Genomic DNA, 27725 nt, shown 5'->3' with positions numbered 1-27725 from the left:
CACATCTAATACTATTACACAGACACTACTGAAGGAACAAAGGAAGCAAGAATGAATGCACAAGAGTTCTTTATTGCATGCCATTGCCAGAGTCCTTTCTTAACGACTAACATGAATGCTTTCTCCAATCTACAGTGCCAAACTGGTGCTTCAGGATTAGAGTCACATGTTAACTGCCAAAAGTTGCCAAGTTTGCTAATTGCTAATATACCCCTCCCCCTTCAAAAAAACAAAAAACAAAACAAAAAAACAATTAGCATTTACTGTAAGTACTGAAGGCATACAATATTTAGATCTTCATAATTACAAAATAATATTCAATGTGGCATGCAAAAGTTTGGGCACCCCAGTTTACATTTCTGTTATTGTGAACTCAGAAAAGATCTCAAAGTTAAACAGGAAATATTTTCAATATTTTGTGTAGCAGAATTTTTCTGCATGACACTGTAGAGGGACTACATTTCCAGGATAGGCTTAGTGCTGTCTGTTAATTCACATATTTTCCTTAACAGGCCATGTAGTAGACCACTCATAGTTCTCTTCACATGGCCGTGGTCACTTTTTAGTAAATTCAGGTGGCTGGATGAACTACATATTCCTTCACATTATGTGAACAAATCTTTGGCAAATACTCTGGCCTGCACATATGGCCTTAAACAGCATAGGTCTGTTTTCTTCTCTAGTTCTCTGAATTACTGGTCAGGTCCGAAATTTGATTTATTTTATGACTGAAAATTACAATAGTGCCAGTCCATCAATTGAAGCTTTACAAATGAGACTGCCAGTCATTACAACCAGAAATAAAAAGCAGCATTGAGCCAGCATAAAGCCAAAATATCCCCACCGAACCAGTTCCACAACCAAAGGAGTCTTAGGTACAAGTTAACACTGATGATTTAGAGCTTATAACAGATATGAAGCTTATGTGTTATGGATATGTTGCAGTTAGGTTAATATGAATGTTTGTTCCACATTGGTGTAGCAATAGGGCCTTGGGGGGCCCTCTCAACCACAATGAACTCATCAGGGTTGTTAAAGGCTCTGTAGTGAACCAGCAAGTCCTGAATTGCTGCTTCCTCAATCTACAACACAAGACACAGAAAGAACAGTAAACACAGGAGAAACGAGATATCCAAATGAAATGATGTCTGGATCTGGTAAAAGTTTTGTGAAATCACATTTGTTTAGATAAGCATGATTGAACAAGTGAACTGTAAACGTTTCTGATTAGCAGTCATATCACAATAACGGTGTATGTGTGTGTGTGTGTGGACCATATACTGTCCCAAAAATAACTGCATTAAACAATATTATTGCAATTTTAAAACTATTTAATGCCACTCATATATAGTTCATAATAGTTATAATACCATGATAATGCAATTAAGATTTTAAATTAACCCAAATAAATCAATAAATCAGTTGTGAGCACCGATTACAAAAGTTACTTAGATCATCAAGCCTATCAAAGCCACTAGTTACCTGTATCAATGCCAGAGGCTTCTCTCGACTTCGAATGAGGGCAGCTTCCTGTTGTTTCTCCTCCTCCACAATGGATGCGAAGGTCACTGCTGCAGTAGATGGTGGACTGCTTACCAACCCAAGCACCCATGGCCTAAAGGGAAAAATAAATTATTAATCAAATAAACAGTATTGCAGTTGTTCAGTTTATAATACTGAAAATGTGTAGCTTAAGAAATGTAATTTCTTAATAAAATAAATGTTTATAATTATCCTTAGTAATTCCATGTTTATTGCTCTTTAAAAGGGTGTATTTATATTGTAATATACAGTAATACCGATTATTGAAATTACTTCTGGTACAGTATATTGTCTAAAAACCTATTGTGACATGCCTAGTATACAATATAACCAACACATGAACCTTGGTTTGGACTGAAAACCACACTTCAGAAAACCAGACTGAAGAGTTGACAGAGTGCTGTGAGAAATGCGAGGATTTCACAACAAGGGAACGGTCACTTCATAAGAAGAGGAAGTAGAATAGTAAAGCCTATATCTACTGCACCACTATCAATATTTCAGATTTGAAAGCTCAACAAGCTCTCAAGCCTTTAGCTAGATTTTAAAGAGCAATTCTTTCCCGGGGCAGCATGAGCAGTGATCTATAACCAGCTGCTTTGTCCTCTTCTTGGCCTTCTCCCACTCAAGATGTACTCATAAATACACATCGTGCAGAGCAAAGAGAAAGATTGGTTGTGACATAAAGTCTGCCCTTATCAATGAAGATTACAATCACAGACAAAACAGTGTAAAGAAATACTTGGGAAAAGTAGTTAGACTTGTGCTGTAGCTCAGAACAGCAGGGAGCAGATCACAGCATTAGGAAAGCCTGGCCAGAGCTGCAGGTCTGTTGCCTGATATCAGATCAGTACTGGCATCAGCTTGGGGAAACTTCCTTCAAGATTCTGAGTAAATCAGCCAAGACGGGTCATGAAGAGTAACAACCATCCACATATATACACACACATACTCCCACATCTGACGTGCGTATAAAATACATAGCATCCTGTCTCTTAACTGAACTACAGCTTTATTAAAGGGTAAAGTTCCTGAAAGAATGATTGGAAATAAGTCTCTATTGGTACAAAACTGGAGAATGGAAGACAGAATGTCACAATAATAATTTTAATAATTTTAATAAATTTTGTGAGCTTGGCAAAAAGAGCCTGTTCACATAAATAAGCCATTATGTTGACTGTATGTTTTAACTGTTTTTTTAAATGCAAGATACTTACACATAATTAAAAGCCCATAGCTGGCAGCCTTTGACAGTGTTGACAACATGCAACGCTACAAGTGTGCGTGTTTACACTGCTTGGCCAAGAATAGGTCTCACACTAATATTTCGTTGGACCGCATTTAGCTTTGATTACAGCACATATTTTCTGTGAAATCATTTCCACAAGCTTCTGCAATGTCCCAACATTTATTTCTATCCAAAGCTGCATTTATTCATCCCCAATATCTTGAGGAAAGGATATCTGCAACACTGCACAAAGTCAGGAGGTTCAGGCCTATTATACAGTGGTGCTTGAAAGTTGGTGATTTTTCCTCAAAAAAAAAAAAAAAAGACCAAGTATATTATTTTTGTCTTATTTATTTTACTCTTGATCTACTTTTAGGAATCTGAAATCTGATGCTTTAGGTCATATTTGCGCAGAAATAGTGCTGGACTATGATATGGCAAAATGTATATAACAATATATTCCCTTTTTTCGGTCAATACAATAAAATTTTGATTTTGGTAAACACTTTGAAGGTCGCAGAAAAACTCCCTACAAATCCCTACAATAGAAATCAGTACCTACTACTGTCTGAAAATGCAAGTCTTTTAAGTCTCCTCTTTCAAAAACAAAAAGGAAAACATTGTATGTAGTGGAATTGCTGGAGGTGGTGGAACAGATTAGATGTATGCAGCGAACTGACGGCAGTAAAAATGCCTGTCTGTGACAGATTCTGTAAATAATACATATCAAAATACCACAAAAATGATATCAAAGTCAAAGTGGTTTTTTTTATTGTCATTTCAGCTATATACAGAGTACACAGTGAAACGAAACAACATTCCTCCAAGGACCATGGTGCACATAAACACAGTGTAGACAGAACAATAGTGCAACAGTACAAAAGTGCAGACAGACAATACAACACAATACAGACAAAGAATAATAAATAACAAGACAGTGCGCAAATTATGCAGTGTGCAAAAAAGACCAGGTGAGGTAGTAATTACTCTATTACACAGTGTGCAATAGAGTCCAGTGAGGTAGTAGGGTTTTTAGTGCTTTCCATTTTCTGGGGTAAGTGGGGTAAGAGTGTGTGTGCATGTACAGAAAAACCATCAGTTCAGTCTCTGCAGTTAAGGAGTCTGATGGCTTGGGGGTAGAAGCTGTTGCAGAATCTGGTCGTGCTGGACCGGATGCTGCGGTACCTTCTTCCCAAAGGCAGGAGGGTGAATAGTTCGTGTGAGGGATGAGTGGGGTCATTCACAATGCTGGTTGCTAAGCGGATGCTGCGGGTGGTGTAAATGTCCGTGATGGAGGGGAGAGAGACGCCGATGATCCTCTCAGCTGTCCTCACAATACGCTGGAGGGTCTTGCGGTCAGAGACGGTGCAGGTCCCAAACCAGGCAGTGATGCAGCTGCTCAAGATGCTCTCAATGGTCCCTCTATAGAAGAGTGTGAGGATGGGTGGAGGGAGACGGGCCTTTCTCAGCTTCCGGAGGAAGTAGAGACGCTGCTGGGCTTTCTTGGCTGTAGAGCTGGTGTTCAGGGTCCAGGTGAGGTTATCTGCTAAGTGGACACCAAGGAACTTGGTGCTCTTAACAATCTCCACAGAGGACCCGTCGATGTTGAGTGGAGAGTGGGTGTGTTGTGCTCTCCTGAAGTCAACAACCATTTCCTTTGTCTTGTCCACATTCAGGTGAAGGTTGTTGACTGTACACCAGTCTGTCAGCCGCTGCACCTCCTCTCTGTATGCTGACTCGTCGCCTTTGGTGATGAGACCCAGCACGGTTGTATCATCGGCGAACTTGATAAAGCTGTTAGAACTGTGTTTTGCAGCACAGTCATGAGTCAGCAGTGTGAACAGCAGAGGACTCAGGACACTGCCCTGGGGGGCCCCAGTGTTCAGTGTGATGGTGCTGGAGGTGCTGCCCCCGAACCGGACTGACTGGGGTCTCCCCGTCAGAAAGTCCAGGATCCAGTTGCAGAGGGGGGTGTTGAGGCCGAGCGAGCTTAGCTTCCTGGTGAGGTTCTGTGGGATGATGGTGTTGAATGCTGAACTGAAGTCTATAAACAGCATTCTGACGTAAGTGTCCTTCTTCTCCAGGTGGGTGAGGGAGAGATGAAGGGTGGTGGTGATGGCATCGTCCGTGGAGCGATTGGGACGATACGCAAACTGCAGGGGGTCCAGTGAAGAGGGCAGTTGTGTCTTGATGTTCCTCATGACTAGCCTGCACAGGGAGATGTTGAAGATGTCCGTGAGAACATCTGTCAGCTGGTCTGCGCACTCCCTGAGCACTCTGCCGGGGATGTTGTCTGGTCCTGCAGCTTTTTGTGGGTTGACTCTGCGCAGAGTGTTCCTCACATCCACTGCAGTTAGGCACAACACCTGCTCGTCCGGCTTGGGCATGGTCTTTCTCGCCATCGTGTTGTTTTGTGCCTCAAACCGTGCATAAAAGTTGTTTAGGGCATCAGGGAGGGAGGCATCACGTTCACAGGACGGTGGCATTGTCCTGTAGTTGGTGATTGCCTGGATGCCCTGCCACATGCGCCGCGCGTCACCCGTGTCCTTGAAGTGGCTGTGGATTCTCTGGGCGTGTGCGCGCTTTGCCACTCTGATAGCTCTTGACAGGTCGGCTCTCGCTTTCCTCAGGGCCACCTTGTCACCCACTCTGAAGGCGGAGTCGCGGGTCCTCAGCAGCGCACGTACCTCAGCAGTCATCCAAGGCTTCTGGTTTGGGCGTGTGGTGATGGTCTTGGAGACAGTGACATCATCAATACACTTGCTGATGTAGCCAGTGACTGATGCTGCATACTCCTCCAAATCAACAGAATCGCCTTCAGTAGCAGCCTCCCTAAACATGTCCCATGCAGTGCACTCAAAACAGTCCTGAAGGGCAGAGATGGAGCCTGCCGGCCAGGTTTTCACCTGCTTCTGAACTGGTCTGGAGCGTCTGATGAGTGGGGTGTCAGGAGCAATTGTTATTGAAACATTCCTTATTGTGATAATTACCGATATGGAATTATTGTCCAGGCCTATGCAGAAATATAGACAATTCTAAAAGGGTCACAAACTTTCAAGAGTCACTGTAGTTAAATAAATATGCATAGGAGTGCATAAAAGAAGCCATGGGATATTTATATGTAAATTAATTCCAGATGGTATAATAACGCCTAATTTGTAACATGTTCCTTAAAGAAATCAAACTGAATTAGAGGTTTTAAAAATGTAAAAATCATAAAACAGTTCTTTTAAGTGCAGGTATTATTGAAAGATTTGGGAGCACACAGAAGGTTTTTTGATTTGGGGTACTGAAGGCTGTATGTATTTTGTTGTCTTTTGTAATTTACCTAAATCTAAATGCATCCCAACATCCTATAAAATGTGACACAAAAGAAGAATAAACACATGTATATTCATAACATTTTTATATAGACAATATAGAGATAAAAGCTCTGAGATGCCTGCTCAGTCATTGTTTCTTCCTAACTTAAGACTATTACAAAAAAAACTGTTTTTTTTAGGTGTAACTGTTTTTACGGCCCAGGAAAGGCTTTCTAATACATTTAAAAACATAGGTGTGAATATTTGGTGGCATTTAATGTTTAGAGTGTTAGCTCTGTGCTGGCTGGATTTATATCCCTCAAACTCACATCTGTAATTAACCATTGTGCCAGTAGGTTCATGTTTAATTGCTCCTGAGAGTCCTATTCTATTGGCAATACTTCTTTACATAACTTAGACAAGCTGTTTGTAAAGATGCAGTTTATTCCAAAAGACTTCACACCAGCAGGCAGTATTATACATTTATCATTCATTTATATCTCTAAAGCTTGCTTCCTGAACTCAAATAAAGTACAACAAACCTACTACAAGTATATCCATTTTGAATTGCAACACTGCCACTTAGAGGATCACTGGAGTACTTCATAGTTAAGCTCTTTATAAACTAACTGATGTGTATAGTGCCTGTTTATGTGGATGAGTTTAAACAGAGAACTTAGTCTCACCCTGCAGGTTTGTCAGCATTGTCAGAATCAGCGCACTTAAAGGTCACTCTTTTTGCAGAGACAGCTGATCCTCCTGGTCCGGTTGGACTTCCAGCAACGACAGCAGCAGCAGATGCAGATGGCTTACTTCGCTGCTCCTCTTCAATTAACACATCGCGGAAGGAGAGAGACGAAAGTGGGGACTGCACTGCCGTAACCCTGAGCAAAAAGAGAAAGTGCATTGAGTTCTCATCACTGTGAAACTAAATGCAGAGGGGAAGTCAAAGCTTACAGGATAAGATACACACCATGCCTTCGCAGGCTTCATTGGAACAGCTACAGGGGCTGATTTAGCACATGCTCCTTCCACACTGCCCTCTCTAGTGGCCATGGCCATCATCTTTCTTTGCTTCTGAGACAGCTTAGTGGGGGTGACTGAGGGTTTAATGCTGTTTCCAGACCTTTTAAGAGTAAAAAAAAAAAAAAAAAAGAGGGAAAATAATGTTGAAGTGTAATCAAATTAGTTTTAATTGCATAGTTAGAAAATCCTACATATAATAATAGATTACTGAGTATTTTTAATGTTCTAGCATAGACAATGCTGAAATAAACAAACAATATTAAGAAAACACTTACGACCCAGGGCTTTTTGGAGTGGCTCCGAGGTTCGGGTTATTGGCCTCCATTTCCATAATGGTTCTAAGGTCCAAAACAGGTGCTGGCCGAGCAGGACTAAACAGTGTTTAAATCAGTGTTACCTTGGCAGTATTAGTGTCCGAGGCCTAGGCCCGTCACAGTAATTACATTTTTGTCATTGCACCATATACTATTGCAAAGTAATATCTGTTGCATACATAGCACTTGAATTACAATTTGGATTACAACAGGCTGCTCACCTGGCCTTAATCTTGGGGATGTTTTCAGGTGTGGAACACTTAGCAGGCACAACCAAAGTTGGTGTGCTAGGAGGAGTCCTGCAGTAAATATGTCCTGACTTCTCCTAAAAGGCAGAAACAAACTGATTTCTAATAACTACAGGTAAATTAAAGCTGAATTTCTGTGCGTTGTGTCTGTATATTACTTGTGCATCAGGTCTGTCCTGAAAGATGGGGGACTGAAGTTCTCGAGGGCTTCCAACCCCCATATAGCTGCCCTCAGAATCAGACGTGACCAGCTCATGTAGAGACTCCACTGAACAAGCTTTCCCGGAATCAATCAAGCCTGTAAATAAAAAACAAACAAACAAAAAAAAAAAACATTTTAATTAATGGTTTATTGTAGTGATTAGACTGCTTTTGACATTACACTGATATGCCAGATTTTACAGAATGTTGGACAAACATCATTTTCCACCACCATGTTCACCATTTATGTTGGAGAACAACATAAACCCTCCCACTCATTCATCTGCTTCACCCGCTATCAAACCTCACTTTAACGACACCCTGCCATGAGCACACTGGCCAGTGTTTAAATGCACTCACAAGATAACCCCTCAGAATTCATATTCATCCCCTGAAGTCCCAATTCATGATCTATTCAATGACTTTTGGCATGTCGGTGCAAGTACACCATTCAATTAGTTACTTGGTGCTAGCTATATATTGTCGCAATCACTCAAATATATATAATCATTTTTATCTCCAAAAATAGTAACATGGCATAAGAATGAAGGGTAAAAATCTAATCCATTAATAGAAATGGGTTCGGGTCATATTATACAAAAAGTGTTTTTTGATTAATTCTATTGATCATTTTTATTAATTTTTGCCAGATTTACATTATGTCATTGTAAAAACTACAAAAAAAATAGATACAATGTTATTCCTCAACGGTGATAGTGTGCTATAGCAGGCCTCCTGCCTACTGTATTTGAGAAGTAGGCTCACCTAAAGAAGGTGAACTCTGGAATACATCAGTGGGTGAGCTTTGAATTATATCAGACAGGTTGTATCCTCCTGAGCTATCAGAGCGGCGCCGTGGCTTCCTCTTAGCTTTCATCTTGGCTTTCTTCAACAGACTGTCACTGAACAAAAAAGGTCACGGCAAGGTCACAACTCTGCAATGTAGAGTCGGGTTTGAACTGTCTGAAAAAAGTGCTCACATGGTGAATAACATACTTGCTGGACTGCTCCTGTTCAGAGCTATTTTTACAGCTGGTTGTTGAATCCCAACTCATGTCTTCGTAGGCACTGAGATCAGGGGCATCAAAATATGGGGTGATATGTCGCCTATCCATGGCTGGAATCTGAGGAAACCATTAAAAATATATATATTTAAGTGTGCCAGAATGTCATAAAGCATTGAGCAGTGCATGTTGATATAAACCCACCATTTTCCTATATGCTTCTGACAGCTCCATCAACACATCATCACTCAAATTCCTCAGGGCCCTGTGGCAAATAAGAGTTTAATGTATTTTCTTAGAATATAAGAACTCCACCCAACATACAGCAGTACGCCAAGGTTCATTCAACTCTTTTAGTTCTTCCATTCAGATTTTCCACTGGTTGTATTGCTTTCCCATAATAGCAGGAAATAAAAAATGACAGGGTGAATAAACTCAAAACTCACTTGGACTCCAGCATGGCAGCCATATTGAGAACAATAAACTGCAGACAGGACAGCTTCAACTGCTCAGCATTGTACACCACAGCAAACTCCAACAGCTCTGCAGCGTTCTTCAGAGTCACTTTAAATAGAACACAATATAGGTTTGTGAAAAAATTGCAATCAGACGACGAAATCACATTATGCCATATTATGTCTGTAGACTAGGGATGTGCCATATTTGAATCGTACGCAAATAATAATCGCCAACATTTTGAATATTGTGAACGATATTATACCCTGAAATATCGTGCCATATCACCCACCCCTAACACATCAGGGTACTACTTTTTTGCTGTTTTTAGCAAAAGAAAAAAATCACACTGTTTTCATTTTTAGAAAACAGATTATATATGTCCAGTATCATTCATTTTACTTCAAGTCATGATATACGGAGATATTTGGAGTGCATTATTAGTATCACGACATTCTGGATCATAACTTGTGTTACAAATCTGATAAAATTCTTGTATTTTTTTAATATCTCAGGGTGTACAATATGTATGCAATAATAACATTTTTTGTTGCAGTAGTGTATTCTTGAAATATTTAAAAAAAAAAAAATTTAAGTAATTTTTATTTAGGTCTTGACATGTGTGCATGTGTATGCAAATGTATGCCTGTTCACCATTAAATGAGAACATGGAGGCAATTTAAATAGTATGTTGCATTTTTTTTATCTTTAATAAGAAAATGTGGGAATCATCTATTGTAGAACCACCACAGTCCTTCTAAACCACTCAAACTACCGAATCAGGACAATTTTGAGGAGAAATAAGCAAAAAATAAAATAAAGAAATGTACGCATTACTGTGCCTTTTACACAGCAAAGTAAAACTGGACCTAATCTGATTACAGTGAGACACGTTTTAAAGTAAATACAATCAAAGTATATCCAGATACAAAATGCATGTTATTGAGAGGTGTAATTCAAATTGTCTGTGCTTAATATGTTATACACACTAATGAAAAAAGAAAAAGAAAAAGTGTAACGAGTAAAACTATAACTCACAGTTTTCAGTGATGGTCACCTCGCACATCTCCTTCAGCCGAGTGATGAGCAGCTGATCAGCCACCACCAGCACATTACATACAAACTCCACACTCACAGACTCTGCAGAAACACAAACACACAGCACACCAAAGAATGCTCATATGGAATGTCTTATATTTGTGTTTACTGCAAAGACCAATGTATCTTATCATAAATGATAGCACACAACAATACCTCCAATAGTGGGAGCCTCATCTGTATATATGTACTCTAGTATGACCTGCAAGACCTTGGCACTAGTGGGCATCTCCAGTGCAGTACAGCTGGTAGACTAAAGGGGGCAGAACAGACTTATGTAACAATGTTTCAAAGATAAGTTAATGACAGACTGCATCACATACTGTACACATTAAACCTCCATTTACAGATAAAGGGGTTTAATCAAATGTGATTCAAAAAAATAAAGTATTTTCTGAGAATTATATTCATACCTCTATCCATGGGTTCCCCAACATGCTGTTAAAGTATTCTGTAAAACAGACAATTTGCAAAATTGTTCACGATAACAATAAATTTAACTTGTACAACTTTGCAGGTTTAATAAAAAGGCTGAAGAACATACTGCATGAATCTGCAAGGCTAGTGCCTGTACAATTTACTGAGCTACATACCACATGTAAATAACAGATGACATTTCTCTGGAACAACAGCATGCACACTGTGCCCTTAACTGCCTGAGGAAGACCGGTTTCTTAATGTATTACGCAAGATGTGTGACTGAAGGTCTAGAGGGCTACCAACCATATAACTTCCCCCAAGGATCAGATCATGAAGAGACTTCATGCCTTCTTCAATGTTTATGCTGAATACAGCTGAGTAAAGATGTTTTGCAGTACAGGGAGAGACTTCAGATACATACTATTAGTAATAATACTTTTCATTACATGGGAAGACATGTGAGACATTAGGAGTACAATCAATTAGTATCATGTATCATGATTTTTGCGATGTCCTATGTAATCTAAAGAATGCAGCACAGACCTGCATAATGTGCGTGTGGGGCTTACTGTTGCGTGTCAGACACTGTGCTGTCCACTGAGGGTGGAAATGCTTTCTAAAGATGTAGACCAGGTATGCCACACTGTGTTGAAAATAAAATATTCTAACCATATGGTATCCATTTGCCTGGAAAGTGTTTAATCTCACTTAAAATTAACAACTCATAACATATACTACCCATGACATTCCAAAACAGTCCCCTAAAATAACCCTTCATGATCAATTTACTTACTGCTATGCCATGATGTTTTGAATGTAAGCATTAAAGGCTTAAATTAACGAAAAGAGATAACTTTATACATTAATGCAATTACAAGACTTTAAAATCACTCTATAGCTCACCAAGTCTGGCACACAGAACACATTTGTGACAAGGAAACTCCTTCCCATCATCTGACTTCAGAGTGACATCACAAAGGTAGGGGCTGAGAGACCACAGAGCACAAATCATCATTATAATTTCATACAATCACAAATAATTTATGCAGGACATAAAACTACAAGGATGTTTCACACTGAGTTACCATTTCTTTAGAGAGAATCTCGGTTTGTTTCCAGTTTTCTTTTGCACAACATTGATCTTCCCGTTCTCATACTTCACTCCATCAAGCCTAGGGAGCAGCATTATTATTACTATTGCTCTCTACATCTTTAAATATCTAACTATGAAACCAATAAAAGTAATGAGGGACAGTTCATGTCTTAAGTAGAGCAAATGCAAACAATCTCACCTTGCAGAGAGACCACCCAAGCCTAGTTTTTTGGCTACTACTTGGAGCATCTTCACAGGATTGTAGCCAGGTTCAGGAGCACCGCTACCCTTGCCCTTCTTTCCAGACTTGGCACTCTTGCTCTTTGGCTTGTCTCCCTCTCCAGGAGATGAGGGAGACAGGGAACGGTAAACCTCTAAAGCGGAGCGGCCGCCAAGACTAAACTCCTCCAGGCTGTGGATCAGCTGCTGCTGCTGTTGCTCAGAGCCCTGACTGAAGCGTGGAATGGTTGGCCGGGCTCCGTGTACTAGCATCTCACAGGAGTCTGTGTAGATGAAGTGCAAAGCCTGCTCCAGCAGCTCATAGGACACCTTCTCCAGGACCAGAAGGTCACAGCCCACAGCATCCACGCTCCTCTTCACTTCCCCATCCCCCTCATCTCCCTGCCCTGCTTCTGCAAGCAGCTGCTTGCGAAAGAATTCAGAGCGCATAGACAGGATGTACTTATGTGCAGGAAAGGTGTGATCCCCAGCCTGAAGAGTAATGTCATGGATGCTATCCGTTTCGTCAGCTTCAGACAGGAGTTGCTGGAAGTGCTTGGTGAATGAGGAGGCTGACACTGTGGGCACTTCATATAGGCTGTGAGGAGACAGAAAGGAATGATTAGAGAATGCCACATTTTAAAAAATAACTGTGCTTTACTATGGATTTCACCAATATTTAATATATAGAAAAATAGCCATATGAAGGCATTGAGCATCAGGAAACTTAATAAATTATTTAATCAAACAAAGTGTGTATAATGTTGTGCAAATGTGATAAAAAAATAAATAAATAAATAAAAATTCAAATAGTCCCTGTCTGGATGACAAAGTCACAGAGTTACAACAACTTCGTGTTCCGCAGTTTAGACAAAATTACCTGGTTTTGGGATCAGACTGCAACACACCAAAGTTCCGGCCCTTGGAGTCCATTACAATACTAACAGCTCGGTGAATGTAGGGAAGCTTTTCAAGGCGAATACGCTCATACATAGTTCCTCCCTCGGAGTGTCCACATACCTCAATACCTACGCCTGACAAAATACAATCCAGATCAAACCATTTCACTCAACTCAAAAACAACTCTTCTTCAGCATACAAGTAAAAAGAACAATACAAAAAAAAAGCAAGGTTTGACGTTTACCTTTCTTGTCAACAATCTTCTTGTATTCACCAAGCCACTGGCCACTAAAGCCCTCGCCGTCCTGTGTAACAAACATCATTTTGTTCTTGCCAAGGGCGATGTCTGACATGAAGACCTGTCTGCCATAGGCCCACCTACACTGTCTCACTGAGGTGCCCACAGAGCGCCAGCAGAACACCTGATAGAGAAGGAAACAGTGAAAATCAGAGTCTTGTACTTAAAGCACATCCAAGTGATCTACTTGTATGTATACTTGCTCACTAACAATTCTTTATTTAATAAATAAATAAATAAATAAATAAATAATAACAATACAAGTCTTACTCTCCCAGCTTCATCCAGCGCAAGGATGGTGGTCTTCTCTCCTCCGCTTTCATTAAGGATCTGGGGGTCAACTCGATAATCCAAACTGCCTCCACTGACGAGGACTTTCTTAATATTTAACTGCCTGTAGGAAAAAAGGAACTTGGCCTGAAAACAATTGTAGAAAAAAAAAAAACTCTGAAGATCTCTGAATTTCAATACTGACATAAAACAAAATATTAAGACCAGTTCAGCCCATCCACACATTTATTGGGTTAATATGGCTCCAATAAAATTGAAGGTCTCAATTTACAATTTTTTTATTAATTTTGTGGTGGTTTATAGTATGAATAAATACACTATATATTTTTTGTTTTTAATAAAGAAAGCCAGTGCTCCTGTTCCAGGTTTTAGGTTTTAGTTTGGTAGAGGAGCGGGCAGGGAAAAACATCAGGATTAGCTCCCTCCACTGCTTATTGAGCGGTCACAAGCCAAGGTGGGCGAGACTATGAATCCTAATTTACGGGTTGACATCAGTCCAGGGGCTTTTCCTAATTACTGGGGAATTTGTCAGATTTTCTGTCTATTTTTGTATTGGCTAATGCCGCTAATGGGGGTAGAACACCACATAGATGGGGTGACCTATTGTATTTCAAAAAGAGCTAAATGGTTTCTAACAAATTAACACCTTTAAGCTCTTCATTTGACTACAATCGGTGCAATTTGTTACTTCATCTCACAAAATTATTTATTATTACATCTTGCACATATGCTCAGCCTCTTCTCTGTGTTTTGATGGTAACATTCTCTGGGACCAGAACTCACTTGGAGGCTAGTTTCTTGCACTGATAGTCAGCAAGCAGGTAGATGTCCCCTTTCTCCGTCAAACACACAGTGGCTCCATTACTGGCTGCTACCATGGCAATGGTCACTTCCTTGTGGTGGAGAGCAGACACTTGCCGGGGCACAGTCACACACTTTTCCCCGTTTGGGTCCATCAAGTAGCCTGTGAGAATTAGAAGAGTATTAGAAGAACTCAATATTAATACCAAATCAGCAACAAACAAGTAGGAGATTTCAGTGTTAAAACACATTTTATATTATACAGTAAAAATGTCAAAGTTTTATTAGAAGAAATCCTTATGATTTAAAACAATGAAATGAAGCTCAGGGTGGGTGATCTCTAGAAGTTGTATTGCATCAAACAAGAACCAGTAGTGCAATGTAAAAATAGATATCATTTAAAATGTATTTAAAGCACAATAAGTTAATAAATTATGATGTGGTACTTCTTATATATAAAATATAATAAAGCACAAATGTTTTTTATTGTGCCTAATTGTAATTGTCAGACAGATGCATATTGGCCTTTCCTTCATTTGTCACTTACCCAGCTGTCCACCATTCAGCCCCATTGTGTAGACTGCATCTCTGGTCCACAAAACAGTGTGAAACCTTCCAGCAGCAACACCAATCACAGTCCTCCCTTTCAAAGACTTAGAAGTCACCTGCACCCAATAATATATATGTAAGAATTAATCATCCCATCAAATGATTTTCAACACAAACCTCTAACAGCAGTAGGTCTGTCTAACCTGTTTGGGCACTTGACTGGCAGCAGGAGGAGGAGACAGGCCAAGCTGGTGGTATGTGTTGAGCCCAAAAGTGTAGACATAACCTTCCTCAGTCAGAACAACTGTGTGATCTCTGGCTGCAGCAATCTTTGAGCAGTGATGGGAAAGGAGCCCTTCTACCAAACGAGGGACCTAAACCAGAGAAACACAGACACACTTAGAACACAATAAAAATAATACATTATAGACATTATATTAAACACTAAAGAAAATTACGAGGGAAGGCGATCCTACCAAATATGTCTGTTCATCACCATGCCCGAGTCGCCCTCCCTGTCCATGCCCACATGTGTAAACTTGTCCCTTCTGAGAAAGGAACACAGAGTGGAACTTGCACAAGACCACCTGAGAAGACAAATGCATACAACAGAAACATAAGAAAGACATCAGTGAGGAGAAAAAAAGAAAATGAAAAGGTGAAGAAGGTTGGTTGGTTGGTTGGTTGAGTTTAACGCCACATCAGCTCATCAGCTATTTCGTGGCAGGATAGGTATTGTTTATTCACAAGGTTCTATGATCTCGTCCTTAGATGTGGACTCTCAGTTTGGTAATAGTTAAAAAGTTCAGTACTTTGTTTGCATTGTCTTTGTTAAAAATGTCCATTAGTGTATCTGACAGGCAGATTTTTTGTTTTGTAGGTAAGTATTTTGGGCATTCGGTTAATATATGTTTTATAGTAATAGTTCGTTGGCACACATCACAATGTGGGGGTCTTTCGCCCTTCAGTAAAAAGGAGTGCGTCAGTCTGGTGTGGCCAATGCGGCATCTTGAGTAAATAACTTGATCCCATCTATTGTCTATATACGCGTTGGTAAAATGATCTATTTTGGGGTTGAGCTCGTACAGTTTGCTGTTTGTTTGGGTGTTCCATTCATCTTGCCACTTCTCTTTGATGTATTTGTGAATTAGGGGCATTATATCTGTTGGTGGGAGTTTGCAGTTCGCTGTTTCGGCCTTTGATGTTCTTCTTGCTACCTGGTCTGCTTTTTCATTTCCAGTGAAGCCACTATGTCCTGGTATCCAGCAGAATTTTATATTAATATTTTCATTTGAAAGGTTGTGTAATCTATTCAGAATGGTGTTGATTAGGGGGTGACCTGTGTTGAGGTTGTCCAGTGCTTGTAAACAGGATTTGGAGTCGGAGCAGATCATGGATTTCTGCTGTCTTGTGGTGATGACGTGGTCAACTGCCATTAAGAGAGCGTAGGCTTCGGCTGTGAAGATTGAGCAGTGTTGCAGTAAGTCTACTCGTAGTTCCTGTTCTCCAGCTACCACTGCTGCTGATACCTTGTTTTCAGTCTTTGAACCATCTGTGTAAATGAAAAGGTGGGATGGGAATTTTCCTTTAATGTCCATGAACTGTTGAAGATAGAAGTTTGGATGGGTGTCTGATTTCTTTCCACTGGCGAGGTCTAGAAGTACACTGGGTTTTTTGAGGGTCCATGGTGGAATGGAGTTGTAAGGCATCTGTGCTATATCCTTGAGGTCTACTGCAAGTTCCCTTAGTTGCTGTCGAATACGTAGTCCAAGCGGTTGTATATGGGTCGGTTTGGCATCATATAGTGCAGTGTATGATGGGCTGAATGTAGATGCATATGCCGAGTTTCGTTGGTTGGCTTTTAGCTTGAAAACATATTGGAGGACTAATCTCAATCGTCTGTGTTCCAAACATGGTTCACGGGCTTCTACGTACAGGCTTTGAATGGGGGAGGTTCGATATGCGCCCAGGGCTAGCCTGATGCCTTGGTGATGTACTGTGTTTATGCTGTTAAGATAGGACTTTCTGGCAGCCCCATAGATAATACTTCCATAGTCGAGTTTTGTTCTGACAATGGTCCTGTACATTTGTATAAGGGGGTGGAATTCTGCTCCCCATTTGGTTCTGGTCAGAACTTTTATTATGGTTAATCTCTTCATGCATTCCTTTTTAATATTTCTTATGTGCGGGATGAAGGTTAGTTTACTATCCAGGGTTAATCCTAGGAATTTTGTTTCCTTCTCAACCTTGATGGGATCCCCTTGAAGGTGGAGTTCTGGCTCGGGGTGGGCTGACCGTAACTTGCAGAAGTGTACACATGTTGTTTTGCTCTTGGAGAACTTGAAGCCATTAGCAACTGACCACTGGTGAACTTTGTTTATGCCCAGCTGAAGTTGCCGTTCTACTGTGTGCATGTGTCTTCCTCTGTAACCAATGCTAAGGTCATCTACATATAAACTACAGAATATACCCGGTGGTATTACTTTAGTTACGCTGTTAATTTTCAGGTTGAATAGGGTGACGGAAAGAATACTTCCCTGTGGTACTCCCATTTCTTGGATGTGCCTTTCTGAAAAAGTGTTATTAACTTTTACCTTGAAATGTCTGTTTGTTAAAAAGTCCGCTATAAATATTGGGAGCCTTCCTCTAAGGCCTGCCTGGTGCAAATCTTTTAGGATGCCAAATCTCCAGGTGGTGTCGTACGCTTTTTCAAGGTCAAAGAAGACAACCACAGCGTGTTCCTTTCTTATGAATGCGTCTCTAATAAAGGTGTCCAGTCTGACCAGGTTGTCTGTAGTACTTCTGCCTTTGCGGAAGCCACTTTGCATTTCACTTATAATATGGTTCTTTTCTAGCTGCCATACAAGACGGTTGTTGACCATCCTTTCCATAGTTTTACAAATACAGCTTGTTAGCGCTATGGGCCTGTAGTTATTTGGGTCACTATGGTCTTTCCCTGGTTTAGGTAAGGGGATAATTGTCGCCTCCTTCCATGTTGACGGTATTTTTCCTGATGTCCAAATCTGGTTGAAAACTTCCAGTAACAGTATCAGTGAGCTCGTGGGAAGGTGTTTCAGCATTTGGTAGTGAATGTCATCTGGTCCAGTTGCTGTGTCATGTGATTGTTTTAGTGAAGTTATTAGTTCTTCTAGATTGAAGTCTTGATTATATGGTTCTGTGTTATGTAGATGAAAATTGATCTCCTTACGTTCTTCTCGACTCCGAATAATTTGGAAAGCTGGTGTGGAGTTGCTCCCTGTGGAGTTTCTCTCAAAGGCTTTTGCCAGCTGTTCAGCAATGTCCTTTTCCTTGGTGGCCATTCTATCTTCATGTTTGATGTAGTGAATAATTGGTTGGTCTCCTCTGCCTTTCATTTTCCGCAAAAGGTCCCAGACTTTTGTGATTGGGGTATTCTTAGTTATTTTGCTTGTGTAGTTTCTCCAACTTTGCTTTTTTGCAGTGTTAATTACTCTTCGTGCTCTGGCACGGTTGAGCTTCAAATTGATCAGGTTTTCCCACGTTGGATGTTTGTAAAAAATTCTTTCTGTCCGTTTTCGAGCATTGATAGCCTGTTTGCATTCTTCATTATACCATGGGTTGCGATGCTTTCTTGGTTTTGTTGAGGATTTTGGGATAGTCTCCTCTGCTATGACTCGAAGGGTGTTTGTGAACCATTCGTTAAGGTCTGTGCTTTGCGTTGGTGCTGTACTTAGCCTTTCTCTGCAATGCAATTGAAAAGAGGGCCAGTCGGCTTTGGATAGTTTCCAGTATTGAGTCTTTTCAGACCAATGTGGTCTCTCTGGTGTGATGATGATTGGGAAGTGGTCACTACCACATAGGTCATCCCAGACTTTCCACGAGAACTCTAGAAGTAACTCTGGTTCACACAGCGTCAAATCTATAGTTGTATAGGTGCCATGTCCTGAGTGAAGATGAGTGTATGCTGGGGTGTTTAGCAGGCAGAGGTCATTAGAGTTGATAAAGTTTTCTAGGATCTTTCCTTTGGTGTTTGTGTACTGGCTCCCCCATATTGGGTTATGGCTATTAAAATCTCCAAGGAGCATATAAGGGGTTGGGAGTTGTTCTGCCAGACTGTCCAGGTCTTGGAGTGTCAAGTTGAACTCTGGTGGTACATATATTGCACATATTGTGATGGTTCTTGAGATGATATTAGATACTTGTACTGCTGTCACTTGTAGTCGTGTATTAATGATGACTTGGCTGTGTGGGATGTTGTGTCTCACCAGAATGGAGGTCCCTCCGGATGGCCTGTGTACATTCGGTCCATAGTTGCTGTAGGTAACAAAGCCCTTCAGTGATGTCTTAGTACCTGGTGCTAAATGGGTTTCTTGAAGGCATGTAACAACAGGGTTGAGGGATGCTATTAGATGTTGGAGTTCAGCATGGTTGGCTCTAAATCCTCGACAGTTCCATTGTATAATAGGATTTGATGTCATTTTGTTCGTGACGACCGTATGTGCGATCTGCTTCTTCCTTTAGGTGATGCGCTCCGGCTTCGGGACGACGCACCTTCTTCCATTTCGATATCTTTTAATTGTTCAGATTGTCCAGTGTTGAGGTCTGTACTTGCTTTTGGTTGTTGTCGTGAGTGTTCCAACTTTTTCCTGGTTATGCCCCCACTATGACTTGCAATATTTTGGTTTTGTTTATGATGTGGTAGTGTCTGGGCAGTCATGGGCGGACTTTGGGAATATGAACTTTTTACTTTAGGAGGAGTGGGTTCTTTTGGATTGGTGACCAGTTGTGGTTTGTCACTGGTCAGCCAAGTGATTTCGGTTTGACAGCTGTTTGTCCGCGTTGCTTTAACCACTGCTGAAAATGGTTTTACGAATTTGAAGTTAGGGGAGTCGTTAACCAGTTTCCTTGCTTCCTCGTGGCTGACTTTCTTGGAGCATCTAATCTTTTGAATTTCTTTTTCCTTGATCCAGTTTGGGCATGTTTTGTCTGAGGCAGGGTGTGGGCCCCCACAGTTTCTGCATTTGGGTGGGTTTAGGCACGGCGCAGCATGATCCTCTTCTCCGCAATTGTGACAGATTGCGGGGCTCTTGCAGACGACTGATCCATGTCCATATTTCTGACATTTGTAACATCGTATAGGGTTGGGAATATACAACTCTACATTTACTTTAAGGTATCCCACTGAGATCTTATCTGGGAGGGTTGGTTTATCAAACGTAAGAATATATGTATTTGTTTTTATGGTCTTATCTTGTTTTCTAATTGTTATACGTTTGGCATGGGTTACACCTTGAGGAGCTAGTTCTGTGACAATTTCTTCTTCAGATATATCATCCAGCTCTCTACATCGGATAACGCCTTTGCAGCTGTTTAGCACTGGGTGGGGGAAGGTCTTAATGCTGACACCTACAAATGTTTTAATACCAAGAAGGTTGTCTGCTTGTATTTTTCTGGTACACTCCACCAGTATCTGACCAGATCTGAGTTTCTTAACATCTTTTACCGTCCCTGCGATACCCAATATACCCTTGTGTATTGCAAAAGGGGAGAGCTTACTTAAAGGTGTTTCAGTTGATGTGGATTCCAACAATATAAACTTTGGCCAATTTACGTTCGTAGACCCAGTATTTGGGTCGGGGTAAAAGGTGAAGAAGGACATTCTCATTAACTTAATAGCTATGCTTTATTTGCTACGATTCAAATAAGTTAACAGGTTAGTAAATCTTTCACTTTGGTTTTAATTTCTGTTCACACTATAGAATGAAAGCAAAAAAGTAAATATAGAAAAAATGTCCTTTATTTGTTTCTTTATAGTTTTAATAATTATCTGGACAGAATACAAGGCAAAATGGCTCCGGGGCAGTTTATCATAAACTAGACTAAACTGTGCAGATGTGATAACACCCACAAATGACCACTAGGCCACAGAGACACACTAAAACCTGACTTCTCCTTTTTTTTTTTTTTTTATTCATTCAATTTACCTGGTATGTTATTTTTTTGGAAGATGGAATAAAACCTAAATACAATGGAGAAACCCACATGGAAAGAAGGAAACATCTCCATTCTTATTATTTATTACCCAAAATACAAAAGCTCTAAAAATTCTGTAACATTTTCATGATAAATGGCTGAAAAGAAATGGAGTTGCATTTACATTTTGTAAGGCTCTCTATATTAACTTCCATTAACAGTAAAAAATGTTTTCATTCTCCTGTAAAGTGGTAATTTCAGACAGAGATACAAAGTTTTCTCCACTGGGACAGTATACTGGTTCTATTTATTATGTATGTTTGCTGAAAGCCAGCGTGGTTGTTTTGCAAGTCTGATGTTCTGCTCACCTGCTGTGGTTCAGACTACAGGTACTACAGGACTCCTCTGAAGTTTGCCATGGAGCAAGTGGCACGAGTAGAGCAGAGCCAACATCATAACTAATGCAAGAGTCTCTTCAAAGCCCAATCAAAAGGAAAGAGATGTTCTGTAAAGCATGTGCCAAATTGCACAGTGGACACGCTCCCTCAGTCACACAAGCTGGGCTTATTGAATTTGAGCATGTTATTTGTGAATTAATATTTAACTCTGAGCACCTGCAGAACAGCACAGTTGGTCACAGGGGCTTGTCTTTCTGTGTATGGGGCACCTGAGGGCTGATGGAAGCTTGGGGAACATGATCCCATACACAATGAGCATTATGAAATTAATGTCCAGAGCAGCGCCCCAGTCAGCAGGTTTATGAAATGAATATGTCCACAGGAACGAAAGGAACTGAAGTGCACTGAAGTATAGAGTAGGAAATGAGGAGAATGATGGTTAAGGAGTATAACCTTTCAATCAAGTGAAGCATTATTTCAGTTATTTCATGCCTGGGTAACCTATACAGATTGAAGTAAAACTGCCATCCTTGTGTGATTAATAGTTAGGTGATATCATTCAATAATGCCTATTATCTATATTAGAAAACCGCACACCACTTAATGGTTGCATTGAGAGATTATTGTTGAGACTTACTTTTTTTATTTAATTGTTAGTCAATGGAACAGACTCTTACCTTCACAAATAAGGCATCAAATATAAAAGTGCACAAGAAAAGAACATGCTGTCAGGGGCCAGGCTATGCAGATCACTACTACCCTGCTACATGTAACCTTACCTTCTACATTCTCCCATTCTTTCACTCACTAACTCATAGGAGATTACACACAGCCTGCATTTTCAGAAATGCTTAAAACCCTAGTGAAAGGTCTACAATGAGATTAAGCAGCATTTCCATATCAGCTTACCCCACTGCACATAGACACACATTGTTTAACTGTCTACCAGAGAATATACATGCAAATGAGCCCTCCAGATGACAGAATTGAGAGATAATTAACTTGGACTGCTCAAAAATTACATAAGCACTTGCTACTAAGATTAGTTTAGATGCTCACTGATTAGTTCAGTGTAGTGTAAAATTCTAAATATAATATATTTATCAGAAGAAGTTTAACAAAAGCATGGTGCTGCTGAGGAAGATTGTGTACCTAAATTCACATTATGTGCAACTCCTAATTATGCCTTTGCCAGGCACTCTGGATCCCAAGTAGGAATTACCAGTTATCTGTCCTGGTCCAGGAAAACAAGTGCCTCTCTTAGTACAAAGGTACAAGGAAAGAAAACTTACTGCAATATCCAAGATAATTTATTGAATTTATTGACTATGTTTTGACCCTTATTTAACCCTTGTTTTACCACAAATTAAAGTAGCATCTAAAACAACCAATTACAAACATTCTACCAAGAGTACCTGCTTAACGTAAACTCCAGTTCTGGCAAACAAATCCACAATCTCAGGATGGTGCCTAGTCTCTTGGTTTCCATGCCCAAGGCTAAAGTTGGCGTTGTTGCCCCACGTATACACTTCAGTTGGATCTAACAGGTGAAGAAAAAAAAAAAGTAAAGAATTTTAATTTAAAAATTTAAATATGTTTTATGCTACAAACACAACATCAGATTGTGAGTATGCAACATATCTTTATTTAGCATTTAATTTCTTATATTAGTAAACAGATTTAAATGTGAATGGGATTAATTACCAGAGCTCTGGAAAACGACAAGTGCAGGGCGGTCCTTCATAGTTATGTCGAGAACAGACAAGCCTTCCTTATCCAGAGTAGACACTGCACCACCACGCTGCAACCCAAAGACACAACATGAACCAATAAAATAAATTAAGTTATTGTTTGACTACATTTGCAGTCAGTCACGTAATCTACCAAACAAAAATAAATAATGAACTATAACTAACTATAGAGAACTATAAATAGGCTTTCTATTTTTTTTTACTAAATAAAATATGATATTACCAGAATCATAAAAAAAAAGAAAAATACACATCAGCATGAAAGCAGATAACGATGAGTAGATCAGTATTAAAACTTAGCAACTGTTACATCCCTATTAATGATTTAGAAATAATAAAAGTGCACAAAACAAAACGGCAAGTATAAATAAAATAAATAAAACGAAACACACCTTAACAAGTGCCATGAGGCAATGGATCTGGCCATAGAAGGCACTCCGGTGCAAAGCTGTCCAGCCTGACTCCTTGTCCTTGACCAGCAGGTCAGCACTCTTGCTGTCCAGAAGCCACTCCAAGAGGTCACGTTTGCCCAGTGAGGCGGCAAGGTGAAGAGCGGTGCGGCCAAATTCATCTCGCAGAGTGGCAGCATTGTGGCAGTAAGCTGAGAGGAAGGCCTTCAGTTGGCCTTCTGAGCCACTGGTCAAAGCAGCCACAATCTCCTCCGCATGGCGTGGAGAGCGGCATTTTGAAGTACATTCCGGGGTCAACACACTCATCTTACACTCCTCCTAAAACAGCAAAATGTAATACCCCTTTCCCCCAACAGAGTAAACTAGACCTGTTTCAGCCTATAACAGAATAAGCCCCAAAACAACCAGCAAAGCCTCAGCCCCTTTACACAACTCCTTTGATAAGCAGAAAATAAAATAAATCAGCAAAGAAAAAACACTTGAAGCACAAAATGAAAAGCCACTCTCTGACCCCAAAACCCAGGGTGCTAGAATTGTGCATATGTTGAGGTTCCACTGCACCCTAGCAACCCTAGGGTGAATATCCACCTCACCTCAGTCCACCATATTAACAAAAACCCACACTACCCAGTGCAGAAAAAAAACAATCAATGGCATCAAAAAAGGATAAATATTTGGCTATTTTTTATGTACAAAAGTTTTATAAATATATTCTCAGTTATTCAAAAATACTTGTTTCACTTGTAGTCTAGTTTAGATCATTGTGCAAAAGGCAACAAACTCTTCAACCACCCAAAAAGTCCATCAAAACAGTCCATCCAGTTTGAGGGGAAAGACTCCTTCCCCCCAACACTAATCTTTTTAAGCCTCCATAATTGTAAACGGTACCTGTGCAGAAAATAACAATCATCAGATTAATTCACAAGTTAAAAAGATGCATGCTGTATTTTCCAAGAATTGTTCACAAAGTTTTTTTTTATGTTTTATGGGTTAGAATAATGTGTTGTGGGTTTGTCATTTTGTGCATAGTAGGGGTGTCACGATTCTCTAAATCCTCGATTCGATTTCATTTTCGATTTGAGGGTCACGATTCGATTCGATTCTCGATTTTCTTGTTTTTTTTTCTTGTTATTATTTTATGCCTCATAAAATTTAAATAATATATTTATTATTATTATTATTATTATTATAAATATTATAAATATTATTATTATTATTTATTAAGATATATATGGTAATGCCATCTAGTGACTTTTTTTGGTAGCAACAGTGTGCACTATTAAAATAAGCAGTTTATCAGAGCTGTGTGTGGATGGCTGGTGAAACTGCTCATTACATGAAGCTGCAGTTCTTCATCCAACCACTAGCAGCAGCAGCACAAGCCCCGCTCTTTTCACTCAGTCACTACTTCAGTACAGCCCAGCCACGGGCTACAGAGCTCAGCCAGTCCGTTTTTACTGTTTCTGTAAACAAATAAAGGTTTTAACCCCACTAACCGGATAATACAGCTCACTACAGTTCATCTTTCAGCCCAAGCAGCTAACAGCAGCAGGTTAGAACAGCCGACACGGAGGCACTGCTCGGAATACATTATAAACAGGTCAGTTAGCGCGCTGCTAACCTCAGGATGTTTATAACTACGGAGTTTAGTGGACACACCACGCCGCCAGGTAAGTCTTTTAAAGGCTACTGAAGACTATTAAAGGCTATTAGAGTGTAACCCCTGGCTCCCAGGGGTTACAAGAGGTTATTGAAAGCATTATTGGGGGGCAGAAATCAGTACAGGCTGGTTAGATAAGTGATGTGGGTATTGTCTTATAAATATTTACACATAACTTATATCTCTCCTGAAAAGCTTTTATTTTAGTCAGAAACACGCTTGTGTTTACTTTATCTGAGAGAAAGATGTTTTTTTAATTCAATGGAAAGCAACAGGTGTAGTCAATTATAAGTTTAAGATTTTTAATCCACCTCACTGTGATCTATAGTCAGTGTTCTCAAGTCACACTGACACACGCATTTCAGCGAGTTCACACGCTCTCACCTGCGCGCACCCACCCCTCCGTTAGATACAGATACAAAACCTGCGCGCCCAACCCCCGCCCCCCCCCTCCCCCGTTGGACAGATAAAAACAGTGATCACACTCCCGCCGACTGCGCTTATGCAGTGGCTATCTCTATTTAAATGAATAGGATGCGCTGTGTTGGTGCCGCGCCATTTGCGTAGCGCGCTGCGCTATTTGCGTAGCGCGCGCGGGAGGGATCGTCGATCCTCTTTTTGACTTCGATACTCGAGATCGTGACCTCATTTCGATTCGATTTCGATAAAATATCGAGATCGTGACACCCCTAGTGCATAGTAAACTTTGTTAATAAACTTTACCTATGTTTCTAAGTATTTCATCTGTAAATACACCAACAAAAATATTTATATTTTTTCCATTACTCTGCTAAAAACAGTACCAGTACAATTTTACAAATTTTCAAGTAATGTGTAATGTTTTTGTTAGTTTTTTGTTTTGTTTTTTTACTTTATTTTTCCGATCATTTCAATTTCGGGAGATTAATCTTCAGGGCAATTCCATTCAAACTGGCAAATTGATTCACTAGATTACCTGTATGGATCAAATTTAACGCTTCACATTTCTACAAATCTACAAGGCATTTGAGTAGTTGTATGAAGTGGTTTGTGTGGATGTGTCAGAACGGTGGTGAGACAGTGAATAATGCTCCATGCAATCATATCTATGGCGCCACATATATACATAATGTCTGTAGAGCACAGACATAATACATCAGTAATTTTTGCACACATAATTATAGCTTCAGCAACAAAACAAATCCCTCATCTTCTCAAGTTAAGGAAGAATATTGTGAATAAAAAAATGTTTTTTTTTATGAGTTAAGAGTGTCTCTTGACATGTAGGCTGTGGATTTCAGAGTCAAAATGTTCCTCCAAAAGTAGCTACAGGACTTGTCACACAACACTGTTGTGTTAGCTTTAGCTATAGCTTTGAACAGAGCTGTTTATGTTACAAACTTAGCTAATGTTGGGTAACTTGAAGAGCTAGTTATCAAACTGACATTAACCTGCTAGCTAGCGGGCTAACTGTTTTGCAACACAGAGGTGTGCATGCACTGATATATACAAACAATTATAACTACATATTCTTAAATAAAACGGGCCTAACTACTCTTGCTAAGGGCTGCATATAAGGCATGAATAGTTAGTAGCTAGTTAGGGGAATACTTTACAAAGTTAAGAGAAGAAAGCTAAGCTAGGCTAACTAGCTGACGTTAGCTTAGCATATTTGGGATGACATCACCAGTTAAACAGGCTGTAAACCCTCACAGCAGCCCGGCCCAGAGCTCCCGCTCTGTCACCCACCTGCCGTTAGATGAAGGAGAAACTGGGGTTTGAGTCGGAGTCAGTGTAGCAAATCCACAGACACATCTTCAGAGGAATGTTTTAGCTTTTATAAATGATCTGTAGCGCTGCAGACCGGACAGGTTACAGACCGAGAGAGCAGTAAGGAGCGCTGGGATTGGCTCCGGGGATCCTGTATCCTCCGCCTCTATTGGACTCTGCCTCTCTGACTGCTGTGGGGATGTGGCTCATAAAGTCCAGAGCTTTAAAGCTGTCTAGATTATAAACATAACAAGTAGCCTAGTTTCTCATTCAGCAATCTAAAAAATGTCTATTTTAATATGAGCGACTTCTGCACTCAGTGTGCCCATGGCTGGAAGTCGATAGGTTTAGAGGAGCCCTGTGCTGCAACTTCTCCTCCCATATGTGGGGCACTGATAGCACGAGGGTGTCCCCCCGCCTGCGTCACCGGCTGGACAGAATCGTTGACCGAGAGCTGTAACCTACAGGTTTCCATCACTGGACATTTACCACAGTGTCTTTTTCGAAATATAAGCATTCATAAAAAATATGATGTAAAAAAGGGTTATTTTTTATTTGTGCGACAGTTTATTTGTGCTTTAACATTTTAATTCACTAACTTCTGTTAAGCCTAAGTAGTGGGCGGGGCTAGGAACTGCGTTGAGAGCAGCGGGGAGCAGAGAGAGAGAGACCTAGCATTCAGATGGGAGCTCTTGATAAAAACGTCGACCAGGTAAAGAAATTGATCAGATTTTGTGGTTGATTATATAAAAATATACGAAATTGTATTTTGGGGTGTTTTAGAGAGAAAAAAATGTTTACTACAGTACAAGCAG

The 27725-nt window shown here is 40.2% G+C and overlaps 1 protein-coding gene across 1 annotated transcript; it reads right to left on the bottom strand.

Moving 5' to 3' along the window:
* Window positions 1–52: 52 nt before the first annotated feature.
* Window positions 53–27272, bottom strand: ibtk (inhibitor of Bruton agammaglobulinemia tyrosine kinase). The gene is made up of 28 exons (XM_007257270.4): window positions 26890–27272; window positions 23484–24389; window positions 23045–23141; window positions 22756–22880; window positions 15467–15577; window positions 15194–15364; window positions 14989–15106; window positions 14424–14604; window positions 13620–13743; window positions 13296–13473; window positions 13032–13185; window positions 12132–12749; window positions 11925–12011; window positions 11743–11825; window positions 10833–10870; window positions 10576–10672; window positions 10360–10461; window positions 9312–9429; window positions 9070–9130; window positions 8858–8985; window positions 8627–8763; window positions 7819–7958; window positions 7634–7737; window positions 7374–7469; window positions 7046–7198; window positions 6759–6956; window positions 1483–1615; window positions 53–1082 (listed from the first exon to the last, which is right to left on the bottom strand). The coding sequence occupies exons 2-28, from the start codon at window positions 23805–23807 to the stop codon at window positions 951–953; spliced, it is 4008 nt and encodes a 1335-aa protein (XP_007257332.3). The 5' UTR covers window positions 23808–24389; window positions 26890–27272; the 3' UTR covers window positions 53–950.
* Window positions 27273–27725: the final 453 nt, after the last annotated feature.

This window comes from Astyanax mexicanus, chromosome 6 (genome assembly GCF_023375975.1).
Source record: "Astyanax mexicanus isolate ESR-SI-001 chromosome 6, AstMex3_surface, whole genome shotgun sequence".
NCBI classification, from domain to species: Eukaryota; Metazoa; Chordata; class Actinopteri; order Characiformes; family Acestrorhamphidae; genus Astyanax; species Astyanax mexicanus.
Note: the sequence above shows the minus strand (reverse complement) of the source record. Positions and strands in the feature narration are given on the sequence as shown.

Coding starts and splice junctions, on each gene's coding strand:
- ibtk (XM_007257270.4), bottom strand. CDS start 23,807: ATGAGTGTGTTGACCCCGGAATGTACTTCAAAATGCCGCTCTCCACGC. Junction 22,881..23,044: donor TGTCGTTTTCCAGAGCTCTG/GTAATTAATCCC, acceptor TTCACCTGTTAG/ATCCAACTGAAGTGTATACG. Junction 9,430..10,359: donor GGTGACCATCACTGAAAACT/GTGAGTTATAGT, acceptor TTCTATTTAAAG/TGACTCTGAAGAACGCTGCA.